This window comes from Anser brachyrhynchus, assembly GCF_964034855.1.
Source record: "Anser brachyrhynchus genome assembly, chromosome: 16".
Classification (NCBI taxonomy): domain Eukaryota; kingdom Metazoa; phylum Chordata; class Aves; order Anseriformes; family Anatidae; genus Anser; species Anser brachyrhynchus.
The window spans coordinates 14,629,777-14,648,251 of record NC_137734.1 but is presented as its reverse complement, the minus strand read 5'-3'; the positions used below and the strand labels follow the sequence as shown (position 1 = coordinate 14,648,251).

Below are 18,475 nucleotides of genomic sequence, written 5' to 3'. Positions count from 1 at the left end.
GAGGGAAGATGGGGATAAAGCAAGCGTGCTGAGGGTACGGCTGAGAAGCAAATGGCCACATTTCTCCTGCTCTACATCCCAGCTCCAGCACGGGGTGGGAGCTGGCAGCACGGACCTCTGCTCGCTCCGCAAAGAAGGATGGGCGATAGTGGAGCTGGTCACCATCCCGTGCCGCCTGCCTCACGGAGGCTGCGGCGTGGGCACAGCTGTCCCGAAGAGGGCTGCCAGTGACCTGTAACTGCCCACAGCAGGGAGATATCCCGTGCCCACCAGCTGAGAGGAGAACTTCAGCACACGCAGCGCCAGCGGCTGTTGCTCCCCAAGCCCGGTACGGGGAGCATTGTCCCGGTTGGAGGCTGCTTCGAGGAGCGCAGGAAGAACCACTGCAGAGCAAGCCAGGGGCTGCCGCCTCTATCAGTGGCTGCAGGCCAGGAAAGCGCTGTCACTGCTCCGGCTGTGTCAGCACAACCGCAGTCACCCCGAGGGGGGAAGGAGCCTGGGAGATAAGCAACAGTATCCTGGCAATGCCGTGCACCCAGCTGCTTCCCAGGGGTGCTTGGACCTGCTTGCCATGATCCCTCCTGCACCAGGCAGTCATGCACGGAGGCTGCTGGGTCTCTGGGGTAAGAGGAGCGGTGAGCTCGATCATGTCCTTGTCCCAGCACTGTCCCGGCGTGACCTTCCTTGGGGTGCCCCCATCTTGCTGGCGGCTGATGAAGGCAGCGTGCATCCAGCCGGATCCCTGTCTGAAGATCGCTGCTGCCTCTGGAGAGAGCACGTCAGGGAGTGAGGGGGACCAGAAAGCGGAGGGGCAGTCTGGGAAGAGGAAGCTGTTGCGGACAGGCCCGGGACACGAGGAAAGGTCTGGGACGCAGGGACAGGGCTGAGCCACGAGGGCAGTGTTAGGGCACAGAATCACAGAATCACCTGGGTTGGAAGAGACCCCCAAGGTCACCCAGTCCAACCTCTGACCTAACACCAACAAGTCAACCACTAAACCATATCACTGAGCTCTACATCTAAACGCCTTTTAAAGACCCCCAGGGATGGCGACTCAACCACTTCCCTGGGCAGCCCGTTCACGAGGACAGGCCCTGGGACATGGGGACGGGCCTCGGGACACGAAGACGAGGTCGGGACACGAGGACGGGGCCGGGACACGGGGACCTCCCTGGGACACAGCAGGGCCCTCGCAGAGCCCCCGCTCGCAGCAGGCCCCAGCAGGCCCCCTGAGGGGCCGCCCCGCGGGCCGAGCACCGCTCCGGCACGGAGCCCGCCGGGGCTCCCTCGGCTCTCCCCGCGGGGCGGGCCCCGGCCCCCTTCCCCCCCCCCCCCGCCCCCAGGCCCGAGGCCGCCACGGCCGGGCCGGGCCCCGCCGCGTCTCCGTGGCAACGGCGGAAGCGGCCGCCGCGGGCCGGAAGCGGAAGCGCTGGGGCCGGGGCCGCCGTGATGGCGGCGGGGCCGCTGCTGCCGCTGCTGCTGCTGCTGCTGCTGGGGGCGGCGGGGCCGGGGGCGGCGGCGGGGCCGGGGGCGACGCTGCGGGAGGAGCTGCTGCTGCGGCCGCTGCCCGCGGGGGACGTGGCCGCCGCCTTCCAGTTCCGCACGCGGTGGGACGCCGACCTGCGCCGGGGGGCCGGTAGGCGCCGTGACGTCACGGGGGGGGTGTGACGTCACGGGAGCGGGGCGAGGGACGTGGGGAGCGGGGCGGGGCCAGCGGGGGCGTGACGTCACGGGGGCGCGACGATGACGCGAGCGGGGCGGGTGACAACGGGGGGGTGGTGACGTCACCGCGGGGGGGGAGTCCGCGTGCCGTGACGTCAGCAGGCTGCGCGTGACGTCACGGCAGCGGGCGCTGACACCGCCGGGGGCAGGGCGCAGCACGGGGACCTCGGCGGGGCCCCGGCGGCGGTGGGGAGGGGGCAGCGGGCACCGCAGGGCGTGGGGACGCCGTGACGTCAGCAGGCCGGGAGCGATGATGTCAGCAGACCAGGGCACGATGACATCAGCAGGCCGGGGACGATGACGCGAGCAGGCTGGGCACGATGATGTCAGCAGGCTGGGGGTGACGATGCAAGCAGGCGGGGGCATGGCGGCCGGCACTGACGCCTCGCGCAGTCTCTCACTACAGGCTCTTCCCGAAGGCGCTGGGGCAGCTGGTGGCGGCGCAGGGCGTGCGGGAGCTGCACCTCGCCCTCACGCAGGGCTTCTGGCGCACCCGGAGCTGGGGGCAGCCGCCCCTGGGCGCCCCCGCCGGCGCCGAGCTCTGGGTCTGGTTCCAGGACACCGTCCCCGAGTAGGTACCCGCACGGCGACGCCACAACCGCGGCACCGCCAGGCGCCTGGGGTCGCAGGCCACGCCGGGTGGGAAGCGGGGGCTGCGGGAGGCGGGGCAGGGCGGCCGGCAGCACGTCTGTCCCCTCCCCGGGGCCTTCCTCACCAAAGGCCTCGTGCACTGGGGCCCGCCTGGAGCTGGAAGGGGTTTGGCAATGTCCGGCGGGATAATGAGCCCGTGACAGCAGGGGCCGCGGCCAAAAAGGCACAAAGGGCAGAGTGGCACAGAGGGAGAAAGCTCAAGTTCGCTAAAGGGATGAGGAATTCCCTCACGGGGCTCTGTGCTGACAGCCCCCTTGCCGTGGCGTGGAGTTACAGCTTGAGCTCTCGTCCATGACTCGCTTCCTTTGACTCCCGTCCCGTATCTGCCACCGGTCCCTGTCGCACGTTTCCTCTGGCTCAGCCCAGCGGCTCGGCGTGGGTTTGCGGAGCTGCCTCCACCCCACAAGGGGCCTGCGCGGGGCCCCGCTGCCCGGTCAGCGCTTGGAGCTGCACGAAGGTGCCCCATCGCCCCCCGCCTGCCCCCCCAGCCTGCCTCCTCGCTGACCGGCTGCGCCCGGGGACCGCCCCTGCAGTAAACGTTGCCCAGATCCCACGGGTTAGCATAAAACATGAAGAGGGTCAGAGAGTGAGCGACCACCGGCCGCTGGCTGTGAGCTCCTGAAAGCCGGCACGGTCAGCGCAGCGTAGTTGTTGGACGGTGCTGACTTGCCACCTGTTATCCCGAGCTGCTGAGGCGTCTGTGATGTGATGTCTGTTCCCACAGCGTTGACAAAGCCTGGAAGGAGCTGAGTAACATCCTCTCGGGAATCTTCTGCGCTTCTCTGAACTTCATTGACTCCACCAACACGGTCACTCCGACAGCGTCCTTCAAACCCCTGGGCTTAGCTAACGGTGAGCCCGACCCGCACGTGCCTGAGGGCTGGCGTCATGTTCCTTGTCCCTGGCTTGAGCTCTGCCCCGTGACACCGGGGGGAGTCCGTGTGCGGGCCCTGCCAGGACTCCTGCTCTGGCAGCGTTTGTTCCTGAGCTCGCAAGTCGCTGTGATGAGATAGCCCTAGAAGGGGAAATCCGGTGTCCCAGAATAAACACCGCAGAGGCTGCTGCTCTGCTAGCTCGCCCCAGAGGGGCGGGAGAGAAAGCGTTCCCACTGGGTTCCCTGCCAGCTGACAGCGCTGCCAGCTGCAGCAGCAGGTGTCGGAACACAAGGGCACGGACAGCGGGGGTTGGTAACCTGTTGGCATCATTTCCTCTCCCTGCGGATGAGACTTACACTTGAACAGAGGAAAGCCGCAAGCAGCACGTGGCAGATGCTCCCAGGCCCTCAGCTGCCTCTCTGAAAAGCGCTTTTACAAAACAGAGAGCGAGAACCGCAGGATTTAAGGCACTCAGGAAAAAAAACCTGCCGAGAGCTACCCTTACCTAGTCTTTCCAAATCACTCTGACAAGAGTAGGACCTATTCCTGAAGGAGTTTGTGGCACTTCGGGCGTATTCAGAGCGTGTTGGGCTCTGGACTGCACCGGAGGACGGAGCAGGTCTGCTGTTCTCGTGCCTGCTGTTAACCCTCTGCCTCCCTGCCCAGGGACGGATCACCGGCTGCTGCGGTACGCTGTCCTGCCCCGGGAGGTCGTCTGCACAGAGAACCTCACGCCCTGGAAGAAGCTGCTGCCGTGTGGCTCAAAGGTAACGGCGAGCCCTGCTCTGGGGAGCTGGGGGCAGTCCAGCAATGTACACCGGGAAGCCTCGTGGCCTTGCAGGGAGCAAATTGTGGACCAAGTTTTCCTTCCTGTCCCCGCAGGCCGGCCTGGCCGTGCTGCTCAAGGCTGAGCGGCTGTTCCACAGCAGCTACCACTCGCAGGCAGTGCACATCCGCCCCATCTGCCGGGTGAGTGTCGGGCTCAGTGGCTCCCTCCTGTGCCTCCCTCCTTCAGCAGCCGGGCGTCTCCTGGCAGCCCAGTGCTTTAGGCGTGGAGGAGAGGCTCGATGTTCGGAAGCTTTCCCCAGGGCTCTGTTCTAGACAGCTTTAACACCCCCAAGAGAACACTGGAACCCTCCTTGCAGTGACCTGCAAGATGACCCAGTTCCTGTGCAGTGGCTTCGGTGTCTCACTGGGACTCTTGCAGTCCTGCTGTAGTTCGAGCTCTCTCCTGCTGTCTTGCCCTTGTGGAAGGTGTGATCAGAGCCACCTCTTTCTCTTCCCCAGGATGCTTCCTGCCTGGCTGTTTCCTGGGAGCTCAGGCAGACCCTCACTGTGGTCTTTGACAGCTTTACCAGCGGCCAAGGAAAGAAAGGTAAGCGCAGCACCAGCGCGCTGTGGCCCCCGCGTGCCCCCAGCCCGCCTCACGCTGCTGTCACTGACTTTGCTTCCCGCAGACTGGTCCTTGTTTAAGATGTTCTCTCGCACTCTTACTGACGCGTGTCCTCTGGCGTCGGAGAGCAAGGTCTACGTTGACATCTCCCCTAAGAACGAGGTAACGCTCCTGGACTTACAGGCACCCTGCTCCCTGTTCGGTCACTTCACGTGGCTGTGGAGCATCGTTGCCTCCACACTCGCACAGACAGGTCCTGGAGGCCTCCAGGGCTGCTGCAGGGCTGCAGCGGTCTCCTTCCTCGGAGCAGGGCTGCTCAGAAGTGCTCAGGATGAGCGTGGCAGTGTCAGCAAGCGTGCCGAGCTGGCTGCTTCTGAGAGGGGCTTTGCCAGTTACTTCAAGAGGCACGTTCCTTTTCATGGCCCACTTGCTTTCTCAGGAAAAAGAGTTCCTGGAAGTGACCCCCACTCCAACATCTGTGCACGAAGCTGTTGTCCAGGGAGACAAGAGAACCTATGCGGTCTACGACCTGCTCAGCCCCTCACTCTTCAATTCCTCCCGCAGCCTCAACGTGCAGCTGAAGTGGAAGCGGCCCCAAGACAGCCGTGAGTGACCAGAGCGCTGCTCCCCCTGCACTGTTGGTCCAGGCTCCGGGCCCAAAAGCACCTGGCGGCAGCCTCTGATTCCTGTTTCTTTTTCCCTTTCGCAGAGGAACTGTCAACACCCGTACTCCACGCCCAGCGCTACGTAAGTGGCTACGGGCTGCAGACTGGCGAAATCAGCACTCTCGTCCACAACACTCACCCCTACCGGGCTTTCCCTGTGGTCCTGCTGGAGACTGTGCCGTGGTATCTGCGGCTCTACGTGCACACCCTGACTGTCATCACTAAGGGCAAGGAAAACAAGCCAAGTGAGTAGATCCTCCCAGCAGCGCATGCCATCCGAGTCCCTTGGCACAAGCAGCTCATTCCAGAGACGGTTTAGTCCCTCCCTTGAGCCCCAGCGATAACTGGGGAACAGGACTGGGAAACAAAACATCTTAGGATGTTTTCCCAGCCTTCGGTTCAGCACTGGCCGCAGATGAGGCTTTATTAAGTCTGTTCTCTAAGAGTCCCTTGGGCAGTGTTTCATAACCCAGCAAGAATCCAAAGCAAAGGAAATTGATTTTTTTGTAGTTAAGGAACCTCGATGTAAACCTGATGAGTGGATGACATTTTACATTTTTACCTTTTCTTATCAACACCTAACTTTTGTGGGTCATCAGTGCTAAAGATCAGCCAGATTTAGCTTTAACGCATGCTTTTTATTACTTGTTACGTCTTCACTTGCCCCGAAAACGTTTCCCAGGAGAGTAGAAGCAAGATCACCCACCTAGTGAGATCTCTAGGCAACGTGAGGCTGCACAAGTGCCACTCCCGTGCCACTGACGGGTGTCTTTGGGGCTAGGTTATATCCACTACCAGCCAGCCCAGGACCGCAAACGGCCTCACCTACTGGAAATGCTGATCCAGCTTCCAGCCAACTCTGTCACCAAGATTACAATCCAGTTTGAGAGAGCCTTGTTGAAGTGGACAGAGTACACGCCTGACCCGAATCACGGATTTTACGTCAGGTAAAGACATACCACAGCTCCTCGTCCCCTTCTGGGCTTTGTGTAGGACTGGCTACCCAGGTCTCTGGGGCTGGGAAGAGCTTGTGCTGTCCCTGTGCTGGCAGGACTGACACTAGCGCGTCCTTTGTCCCCTCAGTCCATCCGTGCTTAGTGCCCTGGTGCCCAGCGTCGTTGCAATGAAGGACGTGGACGTGGAGGAGAGCCCGCTCTTCGCCTCGCTGTGAGTGTTCCTGTCTGCTGGAGAGAGGGGCTGTGCTGCAGCACGTGTGGGCTGGTTGCGGTTATCCTATCTGGTCCTCACCAGCCTACAAACCTCGTGGGTCCCTGGGGAGCTGCTGCGGGATGTTCTTGATGTGTCAGGAACAGCAGCCCAGGGGCCCTTTCGAGGGGGGGCTGCTGGCAGGGAGGTGACTACAAGGGACGGCTGGTGGTGTGAGTCCCCGCAGCCTCTTCCATGGTCTCCTCTGAGATTTGGAGGTCCTGGGGAGAGCCCGACCCCTAAGGGGCTGTGAGCACCTCCAGAGGCCACCCAGCTCCAGCGCTGGTCAGCATGAAGCGGTGGCCTTGTGCAGGGTGATGCTAACCTTCCTGCTTCCCCTCTCCAGCTTCCCTTCCTCCGATGGCTCCAGCTATTTCGTGCGCCTCTACACGGAGCCACTGCTGGTGAACTTGCCGACGCCAGACTTCAGCATGCCGTATAACGTCATCTGCCTGACCTGCACCGTGGTGGCAGTGTGCTACGGCTCCTTCTACAACCTGCTGACCAGAACCTTTCACGTGGAAGAGCCAAGCCGGGGAGGGCTGGCCAAGCGGCTGGCTAACATCATCCGTAAGTTCAGGGGCGTGCCGCCCCTCTGAGGGCAACCAGGGCCGCCGGCGCTGGACACGGGGCTCGGTGGAAGCCCAGAGCTCTGTGGGGAGACCCGGGGAGCAGAGAGCTGCTACCTCCATCTCTCCTGGGTCCTACAAGCTGAGAGATTGCTTCCGTAATTAAGATGGAAAAGGGCTCTAAGCGCAGTAACTCCTGAACTGCATTCACACAGGATTAGGAAATGTGCAAGTTGTCTGTTTGGGTGAGGGGTAACTTATTTACCGGGAACAATGCTGGAAGTAAACTTGAGCTGTTTTGTACATTTGTGCTGCTCGTTGTTTTTGCTTTCCCGACCCCACAGGCAGAGCTGATCCCGTAAGACACTGCTAAGTGTCTAGCAGACTTCCGTGGTCGGCTAGGGGAAGATGCAGACAGTCTAGGGGGAAGGGGCATGATCTGCACTGCAGGAATGGTTTCATCTGCTCTGCCATCGCAATTCCACAGTTGCCACATTGCACCGCCCTCGTTCCAGACTCCAGCACATTTGAGCCAGTTTGCAAATTAACCTCCAGACTTGGTCCATGGACTATCTGCTTGTCCCCTCTTTCATACCAGGAGGTTATTTCCTTTTATAAAGAAGCCAGGAGCAGAGCTTCCTTGCGCAGTGTTTTGAAACCCCTCCACCTGCTTACCCTGCGCAGCAACTCGAGATCCTCCATCCTTTCCCCCGAAGCTCTGCCTCTGCCATGTATTTCTGCCTGTCTGCACCACATGGCGTCCCCAAAGCCTCGAGGAGCCTGGGCTCAGCAGCCCCCCAGCACTGGGCTGGGAGCACAGGAGCAGGGGGCACAGTTTAAGGCGCTGCTCGGGATGGCTTTGCTGCTGGTTGCACGCTGGGTTCCATTTCAGGGGTACACCCTTAGCACCTTAGGTATGGCTTTTGTGATAGGAACAGGGAGCCGACCGCAAGCAGGTGAACGAAGCGCAAGAACCTCAGCAGGAGCAATATTGCGCTGAATTGCTCTCAGCAGCTGCCCGAAAGGAAGCTGTGGGGAGCTGGGGGTCAGCCTCTTCTCGCAGGTAACCGGTGACAGGACCAGAGGGAAGGGCCTCAGGTTGTGCCGGGGGAGGCTCAGGTTGGAAACGAGGAGACATTTCTGCTCAGAAAGAGCGGTCGGGCGTTGGGATGGGTTGCCCAGGGCGGTGGTGGCGACGCCGTCCCTGGGGGCGTTCAGGGGACAGGGTGGACGCGGTGCCTGGGGACGCGGGTCAGCGGGTGGCGGCGGCAGGAGGACGGTCGGGCCAACGGTCAGGCTGGGTGACCTGGGAGGGCTGTTCCGGCCTCTGCGCCTCAGTGAACCCAAGCAGGAGCTGTGCGGACACAGCCCCCAGGACCCCCCCACGCTCCCAGGGACAGCCGCAGCCTCCCCGAGCCGCCCGCTGCCCTACAGCGATCCCAAACCCCCCCATAGCCCCCCGCACCCCCATACCCCATAGCCCCCATACCCCACACCCCCATGCCCCATATCCCCCATACCCCCCCCACCCCCTTACCCCATACCCCGCCCCCCCCCCCAGGCCACCCAGCCCAGGCGCGCTCCCGCCTGGCGCCGCCGCGCACGCCCCGCGCACGCGCACTGCCCCTTCCCCATCCGCCGGGGCCGCGCAGGCGCGCTCCCCCCCCCTTCCCGGTCGGGCCGTGGCCGCGCAGGCGCAGTGCGCGCCCCGCCGGACGGAGCGGCCCCGCTGCCGGGGCCGGGCAGGGCGGGCGGGGGGCGGCGGGGCCCGGCGGGCTCTGAGGCGGCTCCCGGCGCTCCTCCGGCCTCGGCCCTCCGCGGGGCGCGGCGTGCGCGGGCGGCCCGGCCCGGCGGCCTGAGGAGGAGGAGGAGGAGGAAGGAGGCGCCGCGCCGTGAGTACGGGGCTGAGGGGGGGGCTGAGCGGCGCCGAGCCCCGGGGGGCGCCGTGCGGGGCCGTCTGGGGGGGGGGGGGCGGCTGAGCCGGGCTGGGGGAGTCACGGCCCTGACCCGGCACGTTTGGGGCGCCACGGCCCTAACCCGGCACGTTTGGGGCGCCACGGCCATAGACCGGCCCATTTGGGGTACCACGGCCCTAAACCAGCACATAGGGGGTGCCACGGCCCCAAACCAGCATGTTTGGGGTGCCACGGCCCTAACCCGGCCCATTTCTGGCCACAGCCAGGGCAGTGCGCTCGGCTCACCGCCACCACGTAACTCCTGGCCTTGTCCCCCCGGCCTCTCTCCCCCCCGGAGGCTCGCACCTCGCACCGCCACCGGGAGCAGCCCCCGGCCACCCCCGTGGCCGGCAGGCAGCAGGGCCCCGCCGCAGGACCCTGAGCCGGCTGCGGAGCGGCGTCACGAGCGCGTAGGTACGGCACGGTGTTACATAGGAGGCCCTCAGGTGCAGTCTACAATACCCTGAACTCCGTTAGCCCAAAGCATAACCAATTTTACAAACACTGTCACTTCGGAATACCTCCTGCTTTTCCAACCCGTATGTCACAACCCCAAAACCCTAACCAGTCATTTGTTTTGCCTCTGCTTGACAGGCAGAAACCTGGGCTTTGTCAGGCTGTACTCACGCTAACTCAGCATGAACACAACAACAGGAAAGGTAGTAAGAGATCCAAATTAAAGCTCAAAACATTTTTTCAGAGAACTTGGAACGGGTCTGTAATTTGCAGTCCCTGCCAGTTATGCGAAGGGCAGGGGTGAAAAATGAGGGCCACTGAGAATTAAGAAATTAGTACAAAGGAAAAGAGCGACACTCCATAGGACAGCTGTCAGTGTTTACGTCTTTGTGCTGTAGAGCTGACTGACTTAAGGCTCTGCTCCTGGGATTTACATCTGAGAAACACAGGTAGTGCCGCTGCCCTCTCGCTCACAGACAGAGGTTCGTCGGCTCTGGTGCCGAGCGTGCAGTAATCCAAACGGGGCAGGACGCTGTGCTGACTCTGGAGACCAGCTGATCGATTCCCCAGTCGGAGTAACACAGCTCAGAGAGCAGCTGTGAAAATGGTAAAGAGTGGTTCCACAGAACGCCTCCGCTTTTCATGGAAGGAGTGTTGCTCTGGATTGTCCCTAGCTTGAGAAACCAAAACACTTTGTAACCCCCGGGGCTTGATTAGTCAAGGAATTGCTGCCCTTTTGGAAAGGGTTTGCAACTGTATTGCACCATTTCTGAGTCTCCATCAAGCGTTCCAAGGCATGAACTTATCAAAGAATGGCATAAAGCCTTTGCCAAAAGTTGGAGGCTCACTTTTTCCAGCTGAGTCACTCTGGCAGAATAAGCCTCTTTAAAAAAAAAAACGCAGAAAATAGTGGCAATGACTAAAATAAAAGCTGAAGTTAAAACCCTGTTACTGCAAATAAGACTTAAAAGTTTGAACAGTTATGGTCCTTAGTTGTTTCGTTTGTGGTTTTGGTTTTTTTGAGGGCTGGCACCTAGAAAGCTAGTGCACCGATGTTTTTTGTAGCTAAAAAGGCAAAAAAAAAAACCAACCAAACACCCTTGTCACTTGATAGCTCTTTCACCTCTTTTTTTCCCCCAGTGCTTTGGATGTTGTGTGTTTAGCAGCTATTTTGGACACTACGCAGTATTTGAGAGTTGGCTTCAAGCACACGCAGGCAGCAGGAAGCTCTGCCCACACAGAGAGCTCTGTGGCTCTGACAAGGTCCTTGATTTAAACTGTTTTAAGCAAACTATGGCATAGGCAAGCCTTATACATAAGAAACCGGGTGCAAGGCCCCGAGGCACGCTGTAAGTACACCGCGCTATTTAACTTGAGAGATTTTTGTCTAGGCAAGTGGCTTTTAACTCCCAAGCAGGAACTTGGGCTTCTGGGAGAGGGGGAGATTGGCATCACCACACACAAAAAGGAGTTGTTCAGCCTTCTGTTGCGACTCTGGGTGGCCGGTTTGTGTAGCATGTGCAAGTTTTGCCTTCCTCGGGGACGCCACTGGCTTAACAGCTGCCTCTGAGGTCTGAACAAGCTTACCTTTTAAGTACCTCTGAGTGATTAGTGAAAGCCAGCTGATTATTCTGTCCTGTCAGGGCAAATGGATTGTTAAGGACTTGGGGCATTCTTGAGAAACATATAAACTTGGTGTTGGCATCCTGATGCGGCGAGCCTGTGGTGTGCGAGCACTTCTCATCCTTCTGAGTGCTGACCTGGCTCGGAGAATACCAAGGGACAGCTTGCTGGCTGCTCAGATGGACGTGTTGTAAAGGTGAACGAGCCATTGCGAAACGCGAGACCTGTGCCGGGCTCCCCGCTTTTGACTTGTCCTAATTAAAGTTTTGTTTCTGGGTGGGAAAGGTGTGCCGCTACGCCTGCGGGGGAGTTTGGAAACCCTCCCCGCGATCGCATGCCAGTCCCACCTGCTGCTTCTGAACGGTCTCGGGAGGGAGGCGGAAGGACCGTGGGCACGGTGGGAACCGATTAATAGGCGTGTGGAAGAGCACTGCTGTTCGCTTACTGCCGGGGCGTGCAGGGAACTCCCCACGCTGCTCCCCTGCCTGCAGGAGCTGGCAGGGAGGCTCCGGCAGCGCGGGGAGATCAGAGGGGAGCTGCAGAGCGCTGGCTGCGGGCAGGACAGCGGGAGCAGCACGTGCTCCGCTGCCGAGGGGGCTCCGAGCACCTTTGGAGTGGCCGAGTAGCTGCGGAGGAGCGAGAGGAGGCAGCGGTGGTGCGACGGAGAGGAACTGGCTGGTAAACACGAGCGGCTGCCAAGTCAGATGACTCGAGCACTCCTGAGGGGAGCGGGACAGCAGGCCGGCTGAGGAACAGGATGAGTCAGATCGGCAGGGGAGAACAGGAGCAACTGGTTGGGGAAAAGCAGGATGCGGTTGTGAAACAGGGAGCTCGCGGAGGTGCTGCTGGCTGACAGGTAGTTGCTGGCTCCGGGACACAGGGTAATCTTTTGCTTGGATCACGAGGAGGGGACAAAGGAAACGAGGGAGGAACGTCTCATTTGCAAGTTTCACCTGCAGATTATTGCTCGAGCATCTAGGCAAAGCTGCACGTTATTACAGCTTCAGGAAGGGACTTCCTATCCCGGGCACTAAGGAGAGTGATATTTCCCTAAAGGGCTGACCGTGGGAGACACGGCTTCGCCGTAGGAAGGCCTCTGCGGCGTGAGGATCAAGAGCTCGGAAAGAGAACACTCATTGCCAGCTGCATAAAGGGATCTCCAGCAAAGAGCAAGGAAGAGAACGCATCTTGAGGAACACAGAGCTGCAGGATTCCCAAGCAGAGGTTACCTTATCTAAGATCTGCCAGATCACACAGGCAACAGGTTTTCAGCCTTTAACTGGTGGGTAGTTAAGGGGCAGAGGAAAATGGAGCTTACTACAGATACAAGACTTAACTGTTCAAACATCTGCGTTTGTTAGAAGTCTGAGAGGTTTGCAGAATGAAGGGCACTGCCATAGAAACTTCACAGTAAAAATAACCACTATTAAATGTTTCCTTATTCTGCAGAGTGGTTTTATTGATTGCCACGAGCAACTGGCTCCTCCAGAAAATACCAATATTTAAAAATGGGTAACTTGTTCTGAGAGCGGTGTTTGTAGGAAGGAGTCTGTGCCGTGATGAGAAGGCCAGGCCGTGGAGTTCAGTGCAGCTGTCCCGAGTTTTAATTACACTCATGAAATGTAATCAACTGCACAGTTTGGGAGCTGAAGGCTCAGTAGTTGTAGCACTGCTACATCTGAGGTATTTATGACAACAGGCCTAGAAGATTCCAGAGTTTGTACTCTAATGCCAAGCACGTTGTCTTAGGCTGATTTTCTTACCCATCCTTTACTGCGGAGACAGAGAGCCCGGAGCAGTTGTCTGTAGGCACTTAACACTAAGGCTTTAGGAGTGGGTGACCTGAAGACTGCAGCACAAGTGCAGCAAGAGGAGCCGAGCTGACATGATGTCAGGGCTGGATTTAGCCGCAGCGTTTGCGATGTTTATGTAGTGCTTTGCCCTGCACAGTGTTTAAGGCACCTGGGAGGGAGGCTACAGGAAACGTCAAGTAGAGAACACTCAGAAGGATTAAGCTGGCCACACCGCTGATTTAGTACAGCCTGGTTGTATTCAGCGCCGTGTCATCTTTGCCTAAGCAGGACAGGAACTAAGAGATTGGGGGGAGTGGTTCAATTCCGTATCTGTTAAATCTTTTCTCTGAATACTTCCCCTTGGAGAAGTTACCTAATGCTTCAGCAGCACCCGTACTCCAGAAACGGGTCGGTGATGCACAGAGGCTAGCAGACAGCATGTTTGGCTGTGGAGTGAGCGATCATTATTCCTAAATCATCTGTTCACAGATGAGGGAAACTCAAGACTTGCCCTTAAAGATGTGAGCTGCATGAGATGGGATTAACACTGGGATTTTATTCCTTTAACTTCAGCCGTATTGCTGTGTAAAATAACTTCCTTATTCCTCTGGCTGCCTAATTGAACCCCAGCTGTCCTCTCTGCTGGAGAACACTCTCTTGCAGGACAGCCAACACAACATACTCTCCCCAAATACTCTTAATCTGTTTGCCCTGGTGGAGCTTTTGGCCTGCATTCTCTTTCACTAACATTAAGATAGATCCTGCTGCTAGGAACACAGCGGCGGCAGCGTGCTTCCTGCTCCCGACACCAGAGCTGGTGGGTACCAGGGAGCTTACCGAGCTGTGAGACACGGGCCTGACCTCGGTGGTTTTCTGGAAGGGAACCGTTTGTGGTTTTCTCTTGGCCTTTCTGTTCAGTCCCTCCTTCTCTCCCCCTTAGCCAGGAAATCCCTTCTCCTGCCAGCAGGAGCCGGAGGAATGTGCTGTTTGTTTACTTTCTCACTCCTTCATCCTACTAACCTTCCCGCCCCCCAGTCCTAATCCGAACAGGCTCAGCTCAGCCCTTCGTCCTTCTGACAGCATACCTCGCAGATGAGTATTTTCAGATAAAAGGATCGCTGCAAAAAGAGCTGTCCTGGCCAGGCTGTGGTTAGCTGGGGTGAGGCTGTGGCGTTTTGCAAGGCTGGGGCTGTCCTCCTGCCCGTCTTCCTGTGTCTTGGCTAGCAGCCGCGTGTCCCCATGATGTGCTGCAGGACAGCAGGGGAGGAGGGGACACTTTCCAAGCTGGTCCCTCTTGCAGCATTCCCCTGTGTGCTTTTGCCTTTTTGGGGCAGCAAGCTAGGAGTTGTTCCACAAACTGAGGGAAGTCTTATCAGTTATTCTCCCCAACGATACTGACATCTCCTAGCCTGACCGGCTATTGCTATCCCAGACTGCTAAACTCCATTCTTCTGCCCTCTTTCAACACCTGTAAGGCATTTATTATTTTTAAAACCCTCTAAAATACTTGAAGATGTTTGGCTTAGAAAAAACCACAGTGTAGTTGATCTAGTTGCTAAAGATAGAAGGGTATTTTCTGGACCTCTAGTGCGCTGCCATCCCTGGTCAGAGAAGCCCTTGAAGCTCGCTGCTTCCACAGGGTTTTGCAATAATCCAAGTAAGGAAATCCTGTGTTTACAGCACTCATGAAAATTGCCGTTTTGAGACTGTCCCCCCCCTTTGATCCATTCGCATGCTTTGTCTTATCTGCCTTTAGCTGATTGGCAAGGATTGTAAATCCCTTAAGCAGGGACTGTCCTCTCCTTTGTTCAGCAGCATGGACGCTGTCGGGGCTCCCCCGGGCAGCTACGGGTGGAGTTCAGATTTTTTTCTGTCCCACTGGCAGACCGCAGTGGGTCTGTGCCTGGGGAGGAGGCAGTTTGTGTGCTTAACGCTTCCTAGAAGCGTGGCTGAACACTGAACCAGCCATTTTTGTCTTCCACTTCTTCCTTTGTACCACCTGTGAGTTTACCTCTCAGTTGCACGTTTATACCATCACTCAAGACTTTGGACAGCCTTGTAGAAGCACACGTGTGGGAAGGCAGCTTGTTTCCTTTTCTGTTGCTCCCCCCTCCACCTTTCTTTTCCTGCACTATAAAGAAAAGGGTCTCAGGACCGTTAGCCAGGGTGAGAGCCCGAGAAACAAAGCACGCGGGGCACACACTGCTGTATCAGCAATAGGTAGTCGCGTCCCCAGCTTCTCCCTCAGGAAGCAGGGAAGTTGACACCAGCTCCGAGTCCCCAGAATTTAGCATTAGGGGTCTGAGCACCAGCATCTGATGCTTGGGAATGTGTGAACTGTGGAAGAACTGCTGTTGGTCTGTTTGCTGAGCATCTCTGACGGTCTGACATTTTACATCCCTACAGAACAGCCCACGGGAGGAGCTGCTGAAGACTGTTGGGAGCGCATCTGACTGCTGTTGCCACAGGGCCCCGGCCAGCCGGACACCATGTACTGCCTTCAGTGGCTGCTGCCTGTCCTGCTCATACCCAAGCCCCTCAACCCAGCGCTGTGGTTCAGTCACTCAATGTTCATGGGCTTCTACCTGCTCAGTTTCCTCCTGGAACGGAAACCTTGCACGATTTGTGCCTTGGTCTTCCTGGCAGCTCTGTTCCTCATCTGCTACAGCTGCTGGGGGAACTGCTTCTTGTATCACTGCACAGGATCCCAGTTGCCGGAATCAGCTCATGATCCCAGCATCGTGGGCACCTAGAGAACGATAATCTTCCAGTCTGCTGACAGCTCTGGTTTTGCTTTTTTTAAAAAAAAGGGGGGGCTAGGGAGGAGGGGAGGGGGTGCTAGGCATGTGACTGGAGTAAAAACAGCCTGTTTCCTGTGATATGTGTGTGTGGACTAGAGTGGTAAATTCCTGACCAGCCCTCCCACTCTGCCTGTGAAATTTGACTTGTTTACTGTGTGAACTCTGGCAGCACCACCTGCTTTTTTAGAAGCAGAGATCTTTTTTTCTTTTTCCCCTTCCCATATCACTGGGAACGGGCACCAGCCCTCCTAACTGAGAGCTGGTGGAGGAAAGAGCTGTTTGGCCTCTGTCCAGCTGTTGCACGGTGGCGGAGCTGCGTGGCACTCATCTGCATTAGGCCACGGTGGTCTAACTCGGGGCTCCCGGCCCTCTGATTCTGCTCAAGTAGCTACAGGATCCTCTCCGGCTTTCTGTTTGTGGGGAGCCAGCCTTCCTACCTTGCTGATCAAGGGAAAGCTCGACAGCTCGCAGATGCACTTGGCAAAAAGCTGCTGGAGCCAGAGGCAGTTGAGTCATCTCCTCCCGCTCAGCCTGCCAAAGAGATGCGCGCACTGCCCAAGTGCTTTCTGAACTACTTACGCTCCGAGATCATAGCCTGAGAGCCTCAGTTGTGCTGCTGCTTTTATAAAGCCTCACAGGCAGCCGAGACTGCCTCTTCCCCTGCTAGATTTCCAGGGTTTACTGAGGTATTGACTGTTGGGATAAAAAAAACTGCTATGCTGCAAGACATGGGGTTTTCATGGGCGCCACGAGCCTCACCCCACAGAGCTCGCCGCTAGCCCAGAAGGCTGGGTGCGGGCAGGGCAGGAGAGGGTCCCGAGGTGGAGGCGTAGCTTGGAGCAGTGGCTGCTTCAGCTGCTTTTGGTGACTGTTCTCAGGCCAGGGGTGACAGAGGGTGCTGGTGCTATGCAGTGGGGAAGGAGAGGCCAGAGGGGCGCCCGGTGCCTCCATCTCCCCTGGCAGAAGGATGTCAGGGCTGGGTGGTAGCGGGTTGCTCTTACACAGCCGCTGCTGAGAGCTCTGCACTCATTGCTGCCTGCAGCAGCAGCGGCTCTCGGGGGAGCCTTCCTTGGGGCAAGGGTTTGCTTGTGAGCAACCGTGGGGGTTAACACAAAGTACTGTCGCTGCACTGTCAAAGGGTTCCCTCTCGTTCGCCATCTGTTCATCCTTACTTCAGTCTACGAGTCCCGTAGGGGAGAGCAGCACAAGTGGCTGCTGCTGTCCCGAGGAAGTTCGAGCTATGAGGTTGTGAAACTTCCCGAGTATTGTTTGTTCATTGCACAGCTGTTCAAAATGTTTAATAAAGCTTTATAAACTTTGGTCTATGGACTCCTGCCCAGCATGATGCGTTCGCTGCTCATTGCAGATGCCTCAGCCCAGCAATCATGCAGCTCTGTATTGTTTTGTTCCCAGCGCTATAATCCCAGTCTCTAGCAGGATGCAGAGCCTGTCAGCCCTGTAGCTCCCAGTACCGACTGCATTACCAGTTTAACCTAACCCAGGGCAGGCTGAGAAACGTGCAGGCAGTCCCTAAAACAAGCTCGCTTTGCACACAGCACAGGCGGAGGCTTCTGGTTGTGTCTGTATTCGTGTGACAGATCCTCACCGTTCCCTTACCAAGGAACCAAACCCCAGAGCTGTGTTCTGAAGTCCTGCTAATCCCAACTCCCGCTAATCCCAACGCCAGCACCGTGAGAGCCAGGCACGTGCCCCTGAGCCTGTCCCGCGGCGTCCCCCCAGCGCTGTCCCCTTGCCGTGGGCGCAGGCTGGGCTGGGACCCAGCTGCTGCACGTCCACCCTCGCTCCTGAGCCCTGGACACCAAGCCCGAATTGGAAAGCGTTCAAGGCATATCAGTGTTTACACATCCAAAAAACCCAAGCATGACATCCTCAGGATGAGGGGTGGCAGCCCCATCACCTGTGGGGCTGAGGGGAACCCCAAGAGCTGCCATGCTAGCTACAGTGTAAATAAAAATAGAAGGGAAAAAGGAAGTCCTCTCATTTGCAAGCTATGGCAACACAGTTGTCTGCACTCTGAACAACATTTAAGTTTTATTTATTTAAGCTAAAAGGATTTTTTTTTTTTATTATTTAAGCTAATGCAGTCAGTTTAAAGCTATATTTTAGTTGCTAATGAGCCAAGATGCGCTCTACTGCAATTTAAATAAGTCCTAGCCACAAAGGCAGACAGCCCTGGGTGAGAGCAAGCCCTGGCTTCGTACATCCAGCCCAGCCCAGGACAGGGCTGCGGGCTTCCCCTTCCGCCAGGCCTGACCTGGAGAGAGAAGCACTTCAAAAGGGGGAAGCTGCCGGTGCAGCGACGGGAGAGATCTCAAACCGATGCGTAGGAAATCAGCACTCCCACCCCAAACGCAGTTAAGAGCGCTCTTTGATATGCACATCGCCCTCACCGGGGCACTATCTGCCACTTCTCAGTGCGCCGAGATACAATCTTCATGATAGAAAATTAAAGTAACTTCATCACGGTCAGACAGAAAGCCTCAGGCAGGGCGAGGAAGCCAACCAGGTCTCACATCCCATGCTAATGCCCCGATCCCCAGCTCACCCTCTGTAAAGAGACCGTGAAAAACCAGCCTGCAACTGCAGAACAGGTCAAACCCGACAGCTTTTGGAGAGCAGCATCACGGCTTCCCTGCCTGCGCACCACAAACTGGGCTGAGCCCACACAGCCGCGGTACCGGCTCCTCTGCAAAGGAGATGTGACAGACGCTGGCCCCGCTTGCCAGGAGCTGTCCCCCAGCGCGG

The 18,475-nt window shown here is 58.0% G+C and overlaps 2 protein-coding genes across 2 annotated transcripts; both read left to right on the top strand.

Moving 5' to 3' along the window:
- Positions 1-1,434: 1,434 nt before the first annotated feature.
- Positions 1,435-7,384, top strand: PIGT (phosphatidylinositol glycan anchor biosynthesis class T). The gene is made up of 12 exons (XM_080557740.1): positions 1,435-1,636; positions 2,116-2,293; positions 3,098-3,225; positions 3,915-4,015; positions 4,131-4,217; positions 4,536-4,623; positions 4,706-4,803; positions 5,081-5,246; positions 5,351-5,551; positions 6,088-6,253; positions 6,390-6,473; positions 6,859-7,384. Exons 1-12 carry the CDS (start codon positions 1,450-1,452, stop codon positions 7,109-7,111), a joined length of 1,737 nt encoding a protein of 578 aa, XP_080413866.1. The 5' UTR covers positions 1,435-1,449; the 3' UTR covers positions 7,112-7,384.
- Positions 7,385-8,797: 1,413 nt separating this feature from the next.
- On the top strand, positions 8,798-17,029 carry BLCAP (BLCAP apoptosis inducing factor). The gene is made up of 2 exons (XM_080557735.1): positions 8,798-8,973; positions 15,315-17,029. The coding sequence occupies exon 2, from the start codon at positions 15,398-15,400 to the stop codon at positions 15,659-15,661; it is 264 nt and encodes an 87-aa protein (XP_080413861.1). The 5' UTR covers positions 8,798-8,973; positions 15,315-15,397; the 3' UTR covers positions 15,662-17,029.
- Positions 17,030-18,475: the final 1,446 nt, after the last annotated feature.

Coding starts and splice junctions, on each gene's coding strand:
- BLCAP (XM_080557735.1), top strand. CDS start 15,398: ATGTACTGCCTTCAGTGGCTGCTGCCTGTCCTGCTCATACCCAAGCCC.
- PIGT (XM_080557740.1), top strand. CDS start 1,450: ATGGCGGCGGGGCCGCTGCTGCCGCTGCTGCTGCTGCTGCTGCTGGGG. Junction 3,226..3,914: donor ACCCCTGGGCTTAGCTAACG/GTGAGCCCGACC, acceptor CTCCCTGCCCAG/GGACGGATCACCGGCTGCTG. Junction 6,474..6,858: donor AGCCCGCTCTTCGCCTCGCT/GTGAGTGTTCCT, acceptor TCCCCTCTCCAG/CTTCCCTTCCTCCGATGGCT.